General features: G+C 49.9%; 1 protein-coding gene across 6 annotated transcripts in view; it reads right to left on the reverse strand.

Moving 5' to 3' along the window:
- The window catches only part of RILPL1 (Rab interacting lysosomal protein like 1), a 36,547-nt gene extending 24,124 nt beyond the window's left edge, over positions 1 to 12,423 (reverse strand). For 3 of the 6 annotated variants that reach the window (XM_066260736.1, XM_066260741.1, XM_066260742.1), the window contains exons 1-2: positions 11,554 to 12,422; positions 3,149 to 3,299 (exon numbers count right to left, since the gene is read on the reverse strand). In XM_066260736.1, coding sequence (XP_066116833.1) covers positions 3,149 to 3,299; positions 11,554 to 11,862 — 460 coding nt within the window. In that variant the 5' untranslated portion in view covers positions 11,863 to 12,422. Of the gene's footprint in view, positions 1 to 3,148; positions 3,300 to 11,553 lie in introns of all 6 variants that reach the window. The other 3 variants (XM_066260737.1, XM_066260738.1, XM_066260739.1) reach the window with 3 other exon arrangements.
- Between the last annotated feature and the right edge of the window lie 5,989 nt (positions 12,424 to 18,412).

The following is an 18,412-nucleotide window of genomic DNA, read 5'->3' on the forward strand; positions in this document are numbered from 1 at the left end:
GAGCATCGCCCCCTGGTGGGCATGCCAAGTGGATCCCAGTCGGGCGCATGCGGGAGTCTGTCTGACTGCCTCCCCATTTCCAGCTTCAGAAAAATACAAAAAAAAAAAAAAAAAAGAGTGATGTGCTGATTTATGCTGTAATACAGACGACCTGGAAACACATGACATTAAGAGAAAGAAGCCCCACACACAGGCCACATAGTGTCTGATTCCATTTATATAAAATGTCCAGAACAGAGAAATCCATAGAGACAGAAAGCAGATTCAGAGTGGCCCGCATATAGGCACCAGGTTTCCTTTTGGGGTGATGGAAAAGTTTAAAATTAGATCGTCAGGATGGTTGTACAAAGCTGTAAATTCAGTAAACATCGTTGAAAATATGTATATTCTTTCCTTTTTATGTATGGGTGCACAGCCAGAATTTTTACTGAGCTGAAACTCCTACCAAAGACTCTTGGCTCCCACATAAGTTTCCACTGGCTGGATAAAGTCAACGTGACGGTTCTTGGGCACATCTTTTATGAGACAGTGCTGTGTTTGAGACGTCTTCTCAACAATCCTGGGAGTCGAAGGTATCCTTCCCATTTAGCAGATGAGGAACCTGAGGGTAGGACTGCGAAGTAACTCCCAGCTCTTGTTTCCCTCCTCCTGGTGATGGAGTTGTTTGAGCAGAACCCAAGAATTTTCCAGACCCTTGGGTGTATCTTTGCACCCCTATCTCCGCAGTCTGATGGCCTTGACACCTGTCATTTATTTCCCCATGTGCTAATTGGTAGTTCCCATAGCTGCCTTCCAGCTGACAGGTTTCTGAACTGGAGAATTCCGGGGCAGACAGGCACCTGCCACAGTGGCTTTGAGAGCCGTGTCCGGGACTAAGCCTCAAGGGCAGTGCTGTTCCCCACAGGGCCGGCTCCACTCGCCCCATCTCCCAATGGCACCCTGGAATCCTCGGTCTCCTCCGGCACTGGGTCTATCTCTGCAGGCTATACCTTTTCTCCCAGGGACCTTCCTGCCCGATGCTTGTTCCTCTCCCAGGAGAAAGAAATGCTTTTGTCCTTGTGTTCCCATGGTTTCTTGTGCAAAATAAAAATAACTGTGAAAGGCACACCTGGCATCTGTCCGGTCTCTCCACACGATGGAGGTTGCTGCTGAGTGAAAACCCGAGCCTCCCCGAGCTAACCTTCTGAGAGCCGGAGCCACGCTAGATGCCAATCAAGTGTGTCTCCAATCATGCCATATGGACTGTTTCATGAGTGGGGTGTGCAAAGCTGAGCCAAGCTCTCCCGCACGGAAGGCGCTGTACACACACCGAGCAATGAGGTGCAAGGTAGTGGCCCAGGGCGCTCAGGCCATGCCTGGGACCCTGAGGCCTCTGGGGTGTCCCTTGGGCAGGCACAGGAGTTCCCAAGTCATCTCCTACAGAAGTGTCACTGAAAAAAAGATGGCTCCGGGCTCCTCAATAAGCTCTAAGTAGTTGCCATAGGACCTGGCAATCCCACTCCTAGGTCTAGACCCTAACGCACTGAAAACACATGTCCACTCAAAAAATCTGTACCCGCACGTTCATAGCAGCACTATTCACAAAAGCCCAAAATTAGAAACAACCCAAAAGTCCATGAACAGATGAATACCTAAGCCAAATGAGATCTAGCCCTAGAGTAGAATATTACTCAGCCATGAAAAGGAACGATGGACTCTCTCTGCCTCAGCTTTTCTCAGCTGTTCAATGAGAAGGTGGGATTAGAGAACAGTAACTCACACTGAGTGTGTGTACTGGCTACGAATCTAAACGGTCTACACATATTAATTAATCCTCACAGCAACCTTCTGAGGAAGATACAGTTATTTCCATTTTTACATGGGACACTTAGACACACAAAGGTCACTAAGTGGGTAAGGGTTGGGGTTAGTTAGGATTCAAACCTGGGCCATCTGGCTGTAGAACCCACGCTACCGTGAAACCATGAAGACTTCTGTTTTCAGTGGACAAATCACATCTCGGCAAAGGAAACCCAAGGAAAAGGGAATTCCAGCACCTGGATCAAACGTCTCCTTTTTTCTTGGTCCCTACCTTCCTCCTCAGTGTGCTACTTTAGTTTCACAGAGTTGTCACCACCAGTGCCCCAAGAAAAGTCCACCCCCTTCCCATAAAACATGAGGATGGGGCTTGTGTGGGGACCCAAGATGTCAACTCAGGCTACAGAGATGTGTCTGAGGTTCCTTGGGGGTCAGAGGCAGCCTCTGTGAGGAAAGAGGCCATGGAGGCCCAGACCAAACCCCCCTGTCTGTCTTTGCGTCCCCAGCACCAGCAGATGGCGCGGACTGAAGGTGCTAGAGATGGTAAGATGAAGGACAGCTGAGGGGTTCTAGCACCATTCAGACCCGGGTTGCTATCCTGGGTCACTCACTGCTAAACGCATGCCTGTGATAAGCACCTCACATTTTTTCACAGCACACTTAGAATAGGAGCCAAACCCTGGCCTCTAAGAAACGATGTGATCTGACCCCCTACTAATCCTTCTGACCTCATCTTTAACCCTCGGTCATCTTTTCCTGTCACACTGGTCTCCCTGGTTTTCCATAAACACTCATGCCCAGGGCCTTTGCATTTGCTTCCCTAGCAAGACATTCTCAAGGCTCGCCCCATCATGTCATTAGGGCTCCAATGTCACCTCGTCAGAGGCCTTCCTTGATCACCGTATCTAAAGAAGCCCCTCACCAAAGCACCTGTATCATATCCCTCTGTTCTACTTCTTCCATAGCCCCGGCCACCATCTGGAACAGGGTCTATTCTTTGTTTACACGTTTATCACCTGACTCCTCCACACCAGCACAGGTTCCATGACCACAGATGCTTTCCCTTGTTTAATGTGTATGCCCCATGCCCGGAAAAGAGCCCAGAAAAGTAAGCAATCTGTAACAATTTATTGAATGAGCCTCTCAGTTTCATCACCTGTAAATTAGGCTACACAGTTTCTCTCTCTGGCAGAGTGATGGTGACAACAGGAAACAAAGACTTTAGAAATTAGAAAACGCCCACACCATCGCTCACGGACCGCTACTCTCGCCGTCACCGTCACTGGTGATGACAGTGGGAACAGCCCTTTCCTGACCCCACCCCCACCCCAAGCTGACCCTACCCTCTCACCTTCGTGTTTCTGGAACTCCTCCTCAGAGAAGCTGACGTCCTTGTGGGAGAGGTTGGTCATGAGCTGTTTGTTCTCTTCCTGCAGCTGGGCGATCTGGGACAGGAGGTCCTGTGCTTCCCCTCGCCACACGTCCTCCACCAGCTCCAGTTCCTGCAGGGGTGACGGGACAGCATGGGGTTACAGCTTGCCAGCCAGCAGCCTTACCCCCCGAGAACCAGGCATCGGGCACCACCAGCTTGTAAGGCAACTCCGCAGGTATGAGGAGGCGCCCTTCCTCTGTGAGGACCCGGCCAGGTTAGACCCGCACCAAGGACAACCGTGGAGCTCGCCCTGCACCTGTTAACTCTCTAGATGGGAGAGAGGCATGTGCAGCGCCAGGCTATGGGGACCCTAACATTCCCAGCCTCTCTGGGGATCTCACCTCCCTGATCTTTGGACAAGAGACTCAGTCAGGACAAACCTCTGTCCACGGGAGAAAGAGGCTGCAAAGACCCTGGGGGGTGGCCACCTGGCCCCTGAGTTCCCTGTATGTCTCCTACTGGCGTCTCTCCAAGTGCTCTAGGTCAGCTCACTTAACCACTCCAAGCCTCAGTGTTCCTCTGATGAGGAGCCGCAACATAAAGGCTCACAGGGTCAATGTGAACATCCACAAGATCCATCCATGAAAATATTTTTGTGGGTGGCTGCAGTCAAAGAAACAGATAACAGCTGGTATTGGCATGGATACGAAGAGACAGTGAACCGCGTGCACTGCTGATGGGAATGCAAAATGGTGCACCTGCTGTGGGGGACACAGTGTGGTGGGTCCTCAAAATGTTCAAGTTACCATATGACCCAGTAATGCCACTCTTTGGATCTGCCGGGGAGAAATGAAAACACGTCCACACAGGCCCTGGCCGGTTGGCTTAGCGGTAGAGCGTCGGCCTAGCGTGCGGAGGACCCGGGTTCGATTCCCAGCCAGGGCACACAGAAGAAGCACCCATTTGCTTCTCCACCACTCCGCCGCGCCTTCCTCTCTGTCTCTCTCTTCCCCTCCCGCAGCCAAGGCTCCATTGGAGCAAAGATGGCCTGGGCACTGGGGATGGCTCTGTGGCCTCTGCCTCAGGCGCTAGAGTGGCTCTGGTCGCAACATGGCGACGCCCAGGATGGGCAGAGCATCGCCCCCTGGTGGGCAGAGCGTCGCCCCTGGTGGGTGTGCTGGGTGGATCCCGGTCGGGCGCATGTGGGAGTCTGTCTGACTATCTCTCCCTGTTTCCAGCTTCAGAAAATGCAAAAAAACCCCAAAAAACCACGTCCACACAAAAACACGTACATCAACATGTGGCGGCACTTCACACAACAGCCAAAAGTTAGAAACACCCTAAACGTCCATCGATGGATTGCGTGTGTGAATAAAATGTGGTCTGTCCGTCCGACGGAATGTGAAAAGGAATGAGGCACTGACACATGCACGCTGCAACATGGATGAACCTTGAAAACATCATACCAAAAAGCCAAAAATATCATACTAAGTGAAAGTGGCCAGAGACAAAGGAGCACATATTGTAGGACTCCACCAATGTCAAATACTCAGAGGAGGTGGCCCCACAGTGGCAGAGAGCAGACTGGCAGTTGTCCAGGGCCAGAGAGAGTTGGGCGCTAAATAAGGAGTCGCTATTAAGAGATATACTATATGAGTCTTCTTTGCTGAGTAATAAAAATGTTCTAAAATTGATTGTAGTGATGGTGGCCACAACCCTGCAAATAGACTAGAAACACTGAATTGTATGTTTTAAATGGGTGAATTGCATAATATGCAAATTATATTCAATAAAGCTATTACCAAAAATAAAAAAATTGGAATTTCGGCCCTGGCTGGTTGGCTCAGCGGTAGAGCGTCGGCCTGGCATGCAGGAGTCCCGGGTTCAATTCCCGGCCAGGGCACACAGGAGAAGCGCTCATCTGCTTCTCCACCCCTCCCCCTCTCCTTCCTCTCTGTCTCTCTCTTCCCCTCCCGCAGCCCAGGCTCCATTGGAGCAAAGATGGCCGGGGCGCTGGGGATGGCTCTGTGGCCTCTGCCTCAGGCGCTAGAATGGCTCTGGATGCAACAGAGCGACGCCCCAGAGGGGCAGAACATCGCCCCCTGGTGGGCATGCCGGGTGGATCCTGGTCGGGCGCATGTGGGAGTCTGTCTGACTGCCTTCCCGTTTCCAGCTTTGGAAAAATGAAAAAAATTTTTTAAAAAATTTAAAAAAAAGAAAAAAATTGGAATTTCATAAAACCATGAACTCTAGGGAGCATTGCCGCTGTTGCCTGTATAGAATGAGTTTCAACCATGGATACTGAAGCTTGCTGACCTGAACTTGAACTGTTTCCGCCACTTACTAGCTGATCTTGGACAAGCTGTTCAATCTTCAGGAGCCAAGGAAATGAGGGAAATAGGTGTCACATCTCTACCTCTGAGGGCTGTCGTGAGGATGAAATGGTTAGTTAATACTACATGTAAACCGTCTAGAGTCGTGCCCAGCGCCCAGAAAGGGCTGAGGCCGTGTGAGCCAATTTCTGTTCCTCCTCCAGCCCATCACAAGCCTGCCCAGGTGGCCGGATGTCAGCATCGCCTCCATTCATCTCCTAAATAAGTTCCCAAATCCCATAGCTCAGTTGGTTGGAGAATCGTCTCGAAGCAATGGAGGTTGCCGGTTTGGTTTCCGGACAGGGCACATACAGGAACAGAACAATGTTCCTGTCTGTCTGTCTGTCTCTCTCCTTCCTCTAAAATCAATTAAATAAAGATTTTTTTAAAAAAGTCCCCAAATCCCATCTATTTCGTCAGGAAGCTTGCAGTGCTGGGGAAATAAGAGGTAAAAACAAAGTGTTCGCTCAGCTGGCTCAAGGTCACCAGAAGGGGTTAAGGGCAGGGCCAGAGGCAAAGTGGTGATGGGAATGATGGAGTGGGCATGGGCCCTGGCCACAGGCAGGGGAGGCTAGGGGCAGTTAGATTCTCTAGCCTGATCCTCTCTGCTCCCCCTGGCACAGGCTGAAGGCAGAGAGGGCCCCAGCAGGTATCAGTTGAATGTAACTGGCTGGGGTAGGCTAAACAACGGCCCCCAAAGACGTCCACATTCTAATCCCTGGAACCTGAGAATATGTGACTTTATATGGCAAAAGCGATTTTGCAGATGGGATTCAGTTAAGGATGCTGAGAGAGGGAGAGTCTCCTGGGTCATCTGGGTGAGCCAGGGGTCGCCACAAGGGTCCTTATAAACGACAAGAGGGAGGCAGGAGGGTGAGAGTTAGAGTTGAAGCGGGGACAGAAGCAGAGGTCAGAGTAAGACAGACCCTGAAGTCGCTCCACCACTGGCTTTGAAGTTGGAGGGGGCCACACAAGCCAAGGAAGACAGGGGGCTTCTAGAAGACGGAAAAGCTAAGAGAAGTGAATTCTCCCCTAGATTCCCTAGAAGAAATGGAGCCCTCCTGACACCTTGATTTTTAACCCAGTGAGACCCGTTTCTGACTCTGACCTCCAGAATTCTATATAGCATTATCCATATTGCCATTATTCCTAATATATTGTCCAATGAGATGATAAAATTTGTTTTGAGCCAGAAAGCATGGGAATTTGTAATCGCAGCAATAGGAGGTGAATACAGCCTCCTTCAGCTTTCACTTCTGTTCTTTATTCGAATGAACTAACATGGAACTGGGGCAGCTGTTCTTGCTTCTGAGCTGACTGTGGAGAATTTAATCCTAACTCCATACCAACTGAAAAGCCTCTTCCAGGAAGTCACCCCAGATTGATCACCTTCTTTGCCTTCTCTCAGCAATAACAGTCTTCAAACTCCTTACACTGGCCCTGAGGCCTAGTATAACCAGACCCCTCACTTCCCTGACCTCCCTCCCCACCCTCATTCCTCACATATTCTGCTCTATCCACACTGGACTTCTTTGTGTTCCCTGAACACACAAAGCTCACTCCTACCTCAGGGCCTTTGCACTTGCCGTGGTTTCTATCTATAATGCCCCTCTGCCCCCAATCTCTCTGTGGCTGGCTCCCACACCTCACTCAGATCTCAGCTCAGATGTCACCTCGTCAGGGAAGCCTTCACAACTGCCCCATCTATTACACCATACCCTGGCCAGTCCTTTCATATCTCCCTGTGTCGTTTTCTTCATGGCATTTGTCATAAGCTGACATTTTAAAAACGTAAAACAACAAAAAAACAAAACAAAACAAAACAAAAAGACATCTCCTCACACTAGAATAGCATTATCCCATAGAATAGTCACAAGCCACATGTAGCTGCTGATCACTTGAAATTTGGCTGGTCTGAATTGAAATGGGTAGCAAGAGTTAAAGACATAGTATTGAATTAAAAAAAAAGTCTGACCTGCCTGACCGGGCGGTGGCGCAGTGGATAGAGCGTCGGACTGGGATGTGGAGGACCCAGGTTCAAGACCTGGAGGTCGCCAGCTTTAGCGTGGGCTCATCTGGTTTGAGCAAAGCTCACCAGCTTGGTTGGATCCAAGGTCTGCTGTAGCCCCCCAGGGTCAAGGCACATATGAGAAAGCAATCAATGAACAACTAAAGTGCCACAATGAAAAACTGATGATTGATTCTTCTCATCTCTCTGTGTTCCTGTCTGTATCTATCTCTCCCTCTCTGACTCTCGCTCTGTCTCTGTAAAAAAAAAAAAAAAAGTTAAAAAAAAAAAAAAAAAAGTCTGACCTGTGGTGGCGCAGTGGATAAAGTGTCGACCTGGAACGCTGAGGTTGCTGGTTCGAAACCCTGCACTTGTCTAGTTAAGGCACATGATGCTTCCTGCTCCTCCCCCCTTTCTCTCTCTCTTTCTCACTCTCTCCTCTCTAAAATGAATTTAAAAAAAAGTAAACATGTAAATTAAAAAAAAAAGAATGGAAAATACCTAATATGTTTCATAACTGCCTGAGGTAATGAATGTTAACTAAATTGGTTCTGGCTATCATCTCGCAATGTATACATCTATCAAATCGTTATGTTGTACACCTGAAACTAATACAATGTGCCAATAAAAGTAATTTGTTACATTGATTACTCATTCAGATAATACAGGGGTGGGCAAAAGTAGGTTTACAGTTGTTCCTAGGGAAAAAGACAGGTAGGCTGTGATTATTACAATACCTCTAGTAATGCAGCAGAATGTCACTCACAACTATAAACCTACTTTTGCCCACTCTCATATTTTGGACTGACTAGGTTTGTTGAGATATGTTATTAAAATTAACCTCATCTGTGTCTTTTTTTAAAATATTTTTTATTTATTCATTTTAGGGAGAGAGAGAGACAGACAGACAGAAAGGAGGAGCAGGAAGCATCAACTCCCATATGTGCCTTGACCAGGCAAGCCCAGGGTTTCAAACTGGTGACTCCAGGGTTTCCAGGTCGACACTTTATCCACTGTGCCATCACAGGTCAGGCCTCATCTGTGTCTTTTCATGAACGCGATAAGCCACACACATTACATTTCTAAGGAACAGCACTGTGCTAGAAACTTGGGTCCCTGAGGGCTAAGACCTCATCTGCTGGGGTCACCTCTGTCTCCCAGAACAGCGCTAGGCACATAAGTAGGTATTTAATAAACATGTTTGTTTAATGAATAAATGAACAATATATGCTATGTACATGACATGCCATTGTACCCACACAGCCACTGTTTCTAACAACTGTTTGTGTGTGTTTCCTGCTTTCCCCTGTCACCTACCCCTGCCAGAGACGAGGAACCAGCTCTCCTTTCCTCTCTCCGCACATGTCACCTGGGAGGCAGGGCACGAAGCACACTGTGGCTTGACAGTGGGGTTGCAGACTCAGTAACCGGGCAGAACATGGAGGAGAGGAGAAAAGGAGAGGAAAAAAGGAGGGAGGGAGGGAGGGAGGGAAGGAGGGAAGGAGGGAAGGAAGGAAGGAAGGAAGGAAGGAAGGAAGGAAGGGAAGAAGGGAGGAAGGGAGGAAGGGAGGAAGGAAGGAAGGAGGGAGGGAGAGAGGGAAGAAGGGAGGAAGGGTCAAAGAGAGATCAAGGACATTTTTCACATTTGTGGAGATAATACCTGGAAGAACCTCTGAGACTGTGTGTGTGTGGGGGGGGTGTGTGGCAGAAATCAGAAAACTCTCTCTTGATTTTCCAAGGACACAAGGAAAGGAGTCCAGGGCTCAGGTGGGGAAAAAGATGTTGTCCTCTGATTTATGAGGACTCATCCTCAGTGTTTACTAACAAGCCCTGCCTCCGAACACACTGGTGTTTACTTCCTAGCGGCCAGAGTTCCAGAAGCGACAAGTGCAGCTGGCTGGGAATTCCATCCGACTCCAGGCCTAGTGGCCTCTGTTGTCCCCGGGAGATGCCTTCCAGCCTAGTTGCTGAAGAATGAAAAGCCAGGCACAGGGACATGGGTGCCAGGACTTCTCTGTGACCTGGGCTAAGCCCCTTGGTCCCTTTTAGTAAGAGGCATGACAGATTTCAAAGATCCCTTCCCTCCCTGAGAGGTGGAGGGGTAGGAGCAGGGGTGCCTGAGATGGGGTATGGGGTTGGGTCTCCCACATCAGCCTATGAGTGCGTACCTCAGTGGAAGCCTCTCCAGGCCTAAACACAGTGTTGGCCCTTACGATGCCCTCCCAACTAGCCAGGCTCTGTCCTGAGTCACTTCCCTATGTGAACTTCTGTAACACTCATCACAACCCCACAAAATGGGCACTGTCATTACCCTGTTTATAGCTAAGGACATGGAGGCACAGAGGCTAAGTGACGTGCCCAAGATCACATAGCTTGTGAACTGTAGGGTTTGAAACCAGGCTGTCTAGGCTCTGGCTGGGTTGCTCAGTGGATAGAGCACCCTCGCAGCACGCTGAGGTCACGGGTTCGATCTCTGGTCAGCGTATATACAAGAAGCAACCTGTGAGTGCACAACTAAGTGGGACAACAAAGAGCTGATGCTTCTCTCTCTTTCTCTCTCTCTCCTCCTTCTTTGCTCTTTCTCTCAAACCAATGGAAAAATTAAAAAAGAAAAAGAAAGAAAGAAACTAGGCTATCTAGCTCCAGCGTCCCTGCTCCTGGGAATCCTGATATTAATTACAGGGCTAAGACATTTTTAAGCTGCCCAATGATCTTGGGAATGTTGCCTGACTCTTGGGAGCTTGAGTTTCCTTCCTGACCCCAGGGCTTAGGGACCTATGAGGACAAACACAGTCCAACCTCACAAACACTGGTGCCCTTAACCACCCATCGCCTATCTTCACGTTAGGACTGCAGACACAGCCTGGGCTATTTTCCATGAACACATTCCAACCTCAAAGTACCTGCGCAATAGGTGGCGGCCTGCCAGGGAGGTTCAGAGAGGTTGAGTGTATTTCCTGAGGCCACACAGCAAGCCAGAGCCTGTCAGGCACCCTGATCTCTCAAGGAAAGGCATTTCCTCCTATTCTCAGTCGGAAGAGTCTGACAGGAGTGTTCCTGCGCTGAGGTTGCACAGGGAAACCACCGTCTCCCACTTCCGTTTCCTCAGGCACCTCATCTGGACTCCTGGCCTAGAGGGAAAGCCCTGATTCACAATCCCAGAGGGCTCCAGGCTTAGCTTTAAATCTACCCCCAATCAACTCCTTCCCTCAATGTAAACAGGTGGGAAGAAATTCTAGAAATATCTCCACTGGGGATGGGGCTCTCAGCACTAACTTGGGGTAAATCCTCCCTCTCCCACACACACCCTCTCAGAGTGTTTTCATCTGTAAAATGGAGATAATTCCTACCTCACAGAGTTCTGTGAGAATTCAAGATATAATCAAGGCAGGGAAAGCACCTCAGAGCAGCAGTTAATAAACAGAAGGAACCCTGGCAAGCAATTTGTAAGTAGGAACCCAGAAACTCCTGGGGGGGGTGTCAATGAGCTCAGTGGCTGGAAGTCATACCCCCCTTGCTCTCTGAGGGGGGAGTTCTAAGATAAAATGAAAAAAGGGGCCTGATATCACATCTTCCTGGGTAACATTAATAGGCAGGAAGCTGATTTCATTTTTTTTTAAAAAGTGATATTATTTAGGCACTTTAGTTAATATCCTATATAATTTTTATAAGCTGGGTTCCATTCTGATCACTATTTCACAAGTGAGAAGATAAAACATAGAGAGGTTAAGTAACTCACCTGAGGTCACAAAGTTATTAAATGGTAAAGGTGGGATTGGAACTCCAGACTGACTTCAAAGTGCTGCCCTTATTCTCTGGGTGGTATATGACAGTTGCCCCTGGCTGGAAAGAAAAAGGCCAGGGGCCTCCCTCCCTTCGTCTGTCATCCAGTTAGGTCTCTTCTCATCTAGTCCCTGTATACAAATACGTTTGCCCAGTGCTGATGGGCCCTATGGTCCCAGCGGCCCCACTGCCCGGATGGGATGACTGAGGCCGCTGCCCACCTTCTGGTGCTTGCGCTCCTTCTCGATGCGGTCCATCCTCTCCACGCGCAGACGGTCCAGCTCGAGGCGCAGCTCGTCCAGCTCGGGTGCGACGTGGTGACGGCTGACCAGCACCTCCAGGATCTCCAGGACCCGCACGACCTTGGGCATGAGACGCGCGATGGCCTCGCAGCCGTGCTGGTCGATGACCCGCTCGAACTCGTGGCCCACCAGCGACGCGATGTCGTACACGTCCATGACGGTCAGCTCCGCCACGTTCTTCTCTAGCGCCGATTCCGCCGCCAGCGCTGACCCCCGGTCCTCCTCCATAGCCCCCCGCCCGACCTCTCCCCGACCCCGCAAACTAGTGCAACTCCCAAACTTGCCGCTGTCCAGGGCAGCGCCCGGCCGGGCCCACCTCGCGCTGCCCCGCCTGCCCGCGCTTAGCTGGCCCTCGGGCGAGGGCGCAACGGGCGGCCGGCCGGCGTCGGCATGGGCGTAGCGGCGGGCCGGGAGCCGGGTCAGCGAGCCGGGTCTGGGTCTCCGCGCACGCTCGGCCCGGATCCTGCTTCCAACTGGGGGGAGGAGGACGACGAGGAGGAGGAGGTGAGGAAGGCGCGCGTGCGCAGGCCCGCGGCGCCTCCCAAGTTGGGAATCTGAGTTGGGTGCAATGGAGGCGCGGGGTCTGGTTGGAGATGGACCCCCGCTGCCCTCGGAAACAGTTCTGGCCCGAAGGTCGCCCCCACGCCCAGGGCCTGGGAAGGAAGGGCGGCCGCCACTGCTCCAGGAAACTTTGGCGGTGGCGAGGTCGGGTGGCCGACTCCCCCCGCAGGGATGCCGCGCGCCCCGCCCCGTCCCTGGCCTGGCAAGGGGCGCGCCCAGCGCCTGCCGCCTGAGGGCGCCCTGGGGTCCCCACGGGCACGACCCCTCCCACCCGCCTACTCGGCAGCCCCACGACCCCGGCTCCGCCGCCGGGCCGACCTTCCTGCGCCCCACCCGCCCGCCCGCCCGCGCCCGCCTCGCGCCCCGATGCACCGCCCCTTCTCCAGCAGGGGGTCCTGGCTCCTCCTCTCCCACGCCCGCCCGGGAGGGGTCGAGGTTGGCCCAGAGGAGAGGGGGCGGTGGCGACCGTGAGGGCTGTCGCTTGTCGTAGGACGATTTGTCGCGTCGGGAGGCCGGCCTCTGCGTTGGAGAGAAATGGAGGGGTCCATCCTGGGGAGGAAGCCAGGACCGCCACCCTCGGCCCGCAGACCCTCCCCGCCAACCCCGTCACTGGCGGACCTGGCTGCGCCGGGCCCTGCGCTCCGGTAGAGCAGCCCCCCCAAACCCCAGAGAGGGGCGAACTGGTCGAGGGGTCCTCTGCCCCAGGAGCTGCCCCGCCCGCCGAGTCACGTACATTAGCAGCTGGCTCCTTGTGATACACCACTTGACAGAGGAGGCGAGGCCGGGGTTTGGGTCTCAGCACGAGTTTTCTTGTCCCAAGCCCCCTGTCCTTTTTAGTTGGTTAAATTCACTCGGCTATCAGACATCCCACCACCATCACCACGAGGGCTTTTCCTGAGCCCACAGCAACTCCCCTATTCTTACCCCTCACGCAGGGGTTGGGGACCTTCCTGCGCTCCCATACCGGCTGCCTTCTCCGAAAAAACTGCATTTAGCTAATTGAGTTGGAACGGTGTGGTTATACAGACCCCTTTCCCAACCGAGTAAGGAACTCCATGAAGACAGAAAAAATCCTTAACGCCCTGGGAGCCCATCCCAACCTGGCCATGTCGATTAAAACTTAAAACATTTAAAACAGATAGGGCATTTGGTTTATATTTGATTAAAAAAACATACAATGTTTGCCCTTACCATGTGCCAGACATTATTCTAAATGCTTTCAAAATATTTCTTCATTTAGTCCTTTCTCCATGGGTTCTCAAAGTGTGGCCCAATGACTCTTGGGGTTCCTCAATATCCACAGGGTCGCTGGAAGGTTGTCCCTTTTGCCAGCCATATAGGAACGAGAGGCTAGATGTTCATGTAACACGTAACAGCATGTCACAGACTATGCAGAAGCAGGTTTGAGCCTCCAGCTCTTATAATGAGCTACACATTAGAGACTTGCAAAACTATAAATAATGCCACTGTTCTCAGTACTTTTTTTTGTTTGTTTTGGGGAAAAGTTTTTATTTTTTTTATTTTAGTTATTCATTTTATTTTATTTTTATTTTTTATTTTTGGGTATTTTTCTGAAGCTGGAAACGGGGAGGCAGTCAGACTCCCGCATGCGCCCGACCAGGATCCACCCGGCACACCCACCAGGGGGCGATGCTCTGCCCATCGGGGGCGTTGCTCTGTCACGACCAGAGCCACTCTGGCGCCTGGGGCAGAGGCCAAGGAGCCATCCCCAGCGCCCGGGCCATCTTTGCTCCAATGGAGCCTCGGCTGCGGGAGGGGAAGAGAGAGACAGAGAGGAAGGAGAGGGGGAGGGGTGGAGAGGCAGATGGGCGCCTCTCCTGTGTGCCCTGGCCAGAAATCGAACCCGGGACTTCCACATGCCAGGCCGACGCTCTACCACTGAGCCAACCGGCCAGGGCTTCATTTTATTTTTTAATAAATTTTTTTAAACTTTTACTTTATTTTTATTTATTTTATTTTTTCTTTTTACAGAGACAGAGTCAGAGAGAGGTATAGATAGGGACAGACAGACAGGAATGGAGAGAGATGAGAAGCGTCAATCATTAGTTTTTCACTGCGCGTTCCGACACCTTAGTTGTTCATTGATTGCTTTCTCATATGTGCCTTGACCGCAGACCTTTAGCAGACCAAGTAACCCCTTGCTCAAGCCAGCGACCTTGGGTCCAAGCTAGTGAGCTTTTTTTTGCTCAAGCCAGATGAGCCCGTGCTCAAGCTGGCGACCTTGGGGTCTCGAACCTGGGTCCTCCGCATCCCAGTCCAATGCTCTATCCACTGTGCCACCGCCTGGTCAGGCTAGTTATTCATTTTAAAGAGAGGAGAAAGAGAAGGAGGAGAGGAGCAGGAAGCATCAACTCCCATGTGTGCCTTGACCAGGTAAGCCCGGGGTTTCAAACCAGCGACCTCAGCATTCCTGCTTTATGCTTTATCCACTGCACCACCACAGGTCAGGCCACAAAGTTATTTTTATTTTTTTAAAAAATTTACATTATAATGTGTCTATTTTATTTTTGTGTGTGTGACAGAGACAGAGAAAGGGGCAGATAGGGACAGACACATAGTCAGGAAGAGAGATGAGAAGCATCAATTCTTCATTGTGGCACCTTAGTTGTTCATTGATTACTTTCTCATATGTGCCTTGAGAAGGGGGGGGGCTATAGCAGAACGAGTGACCACTTGCTCAAGCCAGCGACCTTGGGCTCAAGCTGGTGAGCCTTGCTCAAACCAGATGAGCCCGGGCTCAAGCCAGTGACCTCGGGGTCTTGAACCTGGGTCCTTTCGCATCCCAGTTCGATGTGTTATCCATTGTGCCACTGCCTGCTCAGGCATAATGTGTCTGTTTTAAAATTAATATTTTTTAGCCTGACCTGTGGTGGCGCAGTGGATAAAGCATCGACCTAGAAATGCTGAGGTCGCCGGTTCGAAACCCTGGGCTTGCCTGGTCAAGGCACATATGGAAGTTGATGCTTCTAGCTCCTCCCCCTTCTCTCTCTCTGTCTCTCCTCTCTCTCTCTCTCTCTCTCTCTCTGTCTCTCCCTCTCCTCTCTAAAGTGAATAAATAAAAAATTAAAAAAAAATTAATATTTTTTAAAAAACATCAGTTTAGCCTGACCAAGCGGTGGCACAGTGGATAGAGCGTCGGACTGGGATGCAGAGGACCTAGGTTTGAGACCCCGAGGTCACTGGCTTGAGCGCGGGTTCATCTGGCTTAAGCAAAAGGCTCAGCAGCTTGGACCCAAGGTCGCTGGCTCGAGCAAGGAGTTACTCAGTCTGCTGAAGGCCCACCGTCAAAGCACATATGAGAAAGCAATCAATGAACAACTAAGGTGTTGCAACAAAAAATGATGATTGATGCTTCTCATCTCTCTCCGTTCCTGTCTGTCTGTCCCTATCTATCCCTCTCTCTGACTCTCTCTCTGTCCCTGTAAAAATAAAAAAAATTAAAAAACAAAACACACACACACACAAAAAAACAAAACATCAGTTTAAATTTCTGGTTACAGTAGATATCCATAGATCTAAGCCACCTAACAAAATCTCAGTTTTAAAAAGTGCCCTTGGAAAAGGGTTTTTGAGAGCATTAGTATCTTTATTTTACAAATGAGGAAATTGAGGCACAGAGATCTCAAATAACTTGTCTAAAGCCAGGCAGCTGGTAAGTGCTAAAACCTAGGTCGGATCTGTGCACAGCAGCCCAATGAAGTGGACATCTTATCCTCATCCTAAGTCAGGGACAGGGAGGGGCATTAGCTTGCTGTAGCTACTGTAAAAAATTCACCCAGACTTTGTGACTTAAAACAACAGAAACTTATTCTCTCTCACAGTTCTGGAGGCCAGAAATCTGAAATCAACTTGTTGGAAGGCCACACTCCTCTGAACAGGGGAGGGTCCTGTCTTGCTTCTTCCAACTTCTGGCTTCCTTGGCTTGTGTCTGCATCGCCTCAATCTCTGCCTGTGTTTACATGCTTCTTTCCTATGTGTCTGTCTTCTCTGGACTGGGTAAGTCCAGGGTCTTGAACCCCGGGACCTCAGCATTCCAGGTCAATGACTTATCCACTGTACCACCACAGGTCAGGCAGGCTCTCTGTATCTCTTGTAAGGACACCTGTTACTATCACACTTGAAAAAAATCAATAGTAATTTCTTCATATCAAATATGCAGTGTGTTCAAGATGTCATTGTCTCATATTTTTTAGTTTTTTTTAAGCTCAAGATCCAAATAATATCTGCATATTGCAGTTGGTTGAGCTGTTTCTTAGTTTCTCTTTTCATTTTCTATCTCTTTTTTTATTTTTTAGCCTTCACATTTATTTGCTGATGAAACAGGATTTTTTGTCTTGTAGAGATTCTCAATCTGGATTTTGCTAATTTTACCACTATAATGTCCTTTAACATGCTCCTCTGTTTTCTGAATTTTCTGTAAACTGGTAGTTGGATCTAGAGATGTGATCTGATTCAAGTTCAGTTTATTTGGTAGTAGTGTCTTCTTTTTTTTTTTTTTTTATGTCATGTAACTTTTTTTTTTTATTTCTTTATTTTTACAGGGACAGAGAGAGAGTCAGAGAGAGGGATAGATAGGATCAAACAGGCAGGAACGGAGAGAGATGAGAAGCATCAATCATCAGTTTCTCGTTGCGCGTTGCGACTTCTTAGTTGTTCATTGATTGCTTTCTCACATGTGCCTTGACCGTGGGCCTTCAGCAGACCGAGTAATCCCCTGCTGGAGCCAGCGGCCTTGGGTCCAAGCTGGTGAGCTCTTCACTCAAGCCAGATGAGCCCGCGCTCAAGCTGGTGACCTCGGGGTCTCAAACCTGGATCCTTCCGCATCCCAGTCCGACGCTCTAGCCACTGCGCCACCACCTGGTCAGGCGGTAGTAGTGTCTTCTAGCATTTCTTTTTTCTTTTTCGGCAGGGGAGAATTCATTTTTTAATGTTTACTTAGATATAAATCACATGCAATAATATTCACCCTTTTAATATGTAAATCCAGTGGCTTTTAGTATATTCACAAGCTTGTGTAATCACCACTCTCTAGTTTCAAAATGTTTCATTAATCAAACTTAGAAAGGGAGTTCAGATGCTGAGCAGGAACCAACAGGTGACTTTTGGAGGCAGGCATGCAAATTTGGGCTTAGAGCAGAAATGTTAGGAAACAATAAAGTGGAATTAAATGTCCCTCCACTAGAGGGCCTCTTTCTTCATCCATTCCACACACATGACACTCCTCCTCTTCTCTCCATTAATAAGGAACAACTATTGTATTTAAAGAGTGTAAGCTTCCTAAGATATTTAAGAATAAATGGAAATTACGTCTGTGAATTGCTTTCAAATAACCCACTTGCCTGGGATGACCGCAAGTCTTGTTTCAGCCATGAATTAAATAAAGTAGAGAGATTTGATGCCACCAACAGCTGAAATGGGAGGGGGCATGAGTGGGTGCCGGGGACCACCCACAGTTAGGGGCAGGAGGAAGAACTGTGGGCAGATGACAGACTGTTCTTCACTCTGTGAGCAAGTTGGGCTGGGCACATGGCAAAGAGAAGCAGTGATTGTGTGGAGGGAGAAGTCACTGCTTCCTGGAAAATCAGACCACAGGGCCCTGAAAAAAACCACACTAGGCTTTGAGAGGCAACTTTGGGCCACTTGAGTATAGCTTTCCTACGCAGCTTGCCATAGACTATGTATGAATTGAATGTCTGTGGTCCCCCAAATTCGTAGGTTGAAATCATAGCCCCCAACGTGGTGGTGTTAGAAGGTGGGACCTCTGAGAGGTGATGAAGTCCTGTGGGCAGAGCCCTCAAGCATGCAATTAGTACCCTGATGGAAGAGACCCCAGAGAGCTCCTGCCATATGAGATCACAGCAAAAAGTTGGCCGTGTGTGAAACAGGAAGATGGCCCTCGCCAGCCACTGGATTTGCCTGGGCCTCCATCTTGGACTTCCCAGCCTGCAGAAACATGGGAAATGAATGTCTGAGTTTATAAAGGACTTGGACTGTAGCCTGACCAGGCAGTGGCGCAGTGGATAGAGCATCGGACTGGGATGCAGAGGACCCAGGTTCGAGACCCTGAGGTCACCAGCTTGAGTGTGAGCTCATTTGGTTTGAGCAAAGCTCACCAGCTTGGACCCAAGGTTGCTGGCTTTAGCAAGAGCTTACTCGGTCTGCTGAAGGCCCACGATCAAGGCACATATGAGAAAGC

The sequence above is a fragment of the Saccopteryx bilineata genome, chromosome 2 (genome assembly GCF_036850765.1).
Source record: "Saccopteryx bilineata isolate mSacBil1 chromosome 2, mSacBil1_pri_phased_curated, whole genome shotgun sequence".
Lineage (NCBI taxonomy): Eukaryota > Metazoa > Chordata > Mammalia > Chiroptera > Emballonuridae > Saccopteryx > Saccopteryx bilineata.